The sequence below is a fragment of the Bison bison genome, unplaced genomic scaffold (genome assembly GCF_000754665.1).
Source record: "Bison bison bison isolate TAMUID 2011002044 unplaced genomic scaffold, Bison_UMD1.0 scf7180017864307, whole genome shotgun sequence".
In the NCBI taxonomy this organism is placed as follows: domain Eukaryota; kingdom Metazoa; phylum Chordata; class Mammalia; order Artiodactyla; family Bovidae; genus Bison; species Bison bison.
Window position 1 is genome coordinate 9688304 of NW_011494879.1, and position 1845 is coordinate 9690148.

At 59.6% G+C, this 1845-nt stretch overlaps 1 protein-coding gene across 1 annotated transcript in view; it reads left to right on the forward strand.

The window, feature by feature from the left end:
* The window catches only part of FAM84A (family with sequence similarity 84, member A), a 2606-nt gene extending 1671 nt beyond the window's left edge, over window positions 1-935 (forward strand). The window contains exon 3 of the mRNA XM_010852087.1: window positions 1-935. This exon is cut by the window's left edge and continues 20 nt beyond it. Within this exon, the coding sequence (XP_010850389.1) occupies window positions 1-547 (547 nt within the window). The 3' untranslated portion in view covers window positions 548-935.
* The last annotated feature ends 910 nt before the right edge of the window (window positions 936-1845 follow it).

Here is a 1845-nt window from a genome sequence, read left to right on the forward strand (position 1 = left end):
CGCGGTCCCCCCCCTGCCGGCACTCTGCGAGCCAGGCGACCTGCTGGAGCTGCTGTGGCTGCAGCCCGCGCCGGAGCCGCCCGCGCCCGCCCCGCACTGGCCGGTGTACGTGGGCGGCGGGCAGATCATCCACTTGTGCCAAGGCGAGATCCGCCAGGACAGCCTGTACGAGGCGGGCGCGGCCAACGTGGGCCGAGTGGTGAATAGCTGGTACCGCTACCGTCCCCTGGTGGCTGAGCTGGTGGTGCAGAACGCCTGCGGCCACCTGGGCCTCAAGAGCGAAGAGATCTGCTGGACGAACTCGGAGAGCTTCGCAGCCTGGTGCCGCTTCGGCAAGCGGGAGTTCAAGGCGGGCGGGGAGGTGCCGGCCGGCACGCAGCCCCCGCAGCAGCAGTACTATCTCAAGGTGCACCTGGCCGACAACAAGGTGCACACGGCCAGGTTTCACAGCCTGGAAGACCTCATCCGCGAGAAGCGCCGCATAGACGCCAGCGGCCGCCTGCGGGTGCTCCAGGAGCTCGCGGACCTCGTGGATGACAAGGAGTAGCAGTCGTCTGGAGGGGGGGAGCCGCCCGCCCCTCCGGTCTCCTGGCGCCTTCCCCGCCCCCAGGCTCCAGGCCGGCGATTCACCACCCCCGCTCCCCTGTTAAGGGCAGCCGGCAGCGGCCAGCTCCCCAGGCGGCAGCCTCAGCCTCGCACCTCTCTGGCGATGGCAGAAGTCCCAGGAACTCGCCCGGGGACCCAAAGGGCGGTGCGCGCTCGGCGGAGCTCCCTAAGGGTGGTGATGGTGTTGGGAGACCCAGCGTGCGCTACCCACCTTGGGTTGTAAGTGGGGATTGGATAATGGGCCGAGGGGAGCAGGGACCAGGCCTCCCCCGCGAGTCACTGGTCAATGACTGACCCTCGATCACTCCTAGAAGAAGGGACCTTCACCGCGCCCCAAACGTGCACACACAAGGCCGGTGGGAGGTGAGCATCGAGTGTGTCAGGGCACCGATCCGCTCCAGTATGGATGTGTCCCCAGACGGCAGGATTTCCAAGAAATCGAGCCTGTCCCTTCTGCACTTGCGAATAATTCCACAAGAGAGCACTTCGGGACGCCAGGTTACCCCGAGGCCGCCCGGGACTCCTCAGCTCTCCAGCCCCGGGTCTCCTGACATTGTTATCCCAGGCTCCGGGCTAAACTACGGTTTGCCTCCCGATCTTTCCACCCAGGGAAGCGAACGCCACTCCCCACCCGCATCCGCCTGTGAGTCTCCCCTGCTGACAGAAGGAATGCCTTCCAGGTCCAGGGAGGTTGAAGGCGCAGCTCTTTTGGTGAGGAGGACCGGTCCCGCCCCCCACCCCGGACAAAGGGAAGGTTCGCCAGGTGTCGGCGAATTGAATTTGTCAAGAGGGTGCTGTTCTCAACCCTAGATGTCTCCCTCCTAGGGCTGCGTTTCCAAAATAACCACATTTTTAAAGGGGTTGGAGGAGAGGGAGGGGAAGACATGGCAACATTCCAGAAACCAGCATTGTTCCAGCACCATAGCCAGTACGTTTGGTTTGGCTTGTCTATAACAGAAATCTCAGAAGGTGGGGAGGTGGAAATAAAGTTTTAAAAGCAGAAAGAGCAGTTTTCCAACTTTGTCAACAAAGCCGATCATGTTGATGTTTTTTATTGACCATTTTAGCAACATGCTAATAAAATTTCAAATTGAAATTTTTATTTTCATGGCTTTAATCCATGATAGCTTAAATACTGGGGGCCATTAAGAGTGGATTTAGCTAAGAGCTTAGCTAACGTTGCCTTTTCACTCTATTTTTCTCAAACCTTATGAGAATTCTGTTTTTGAATATTGTGGT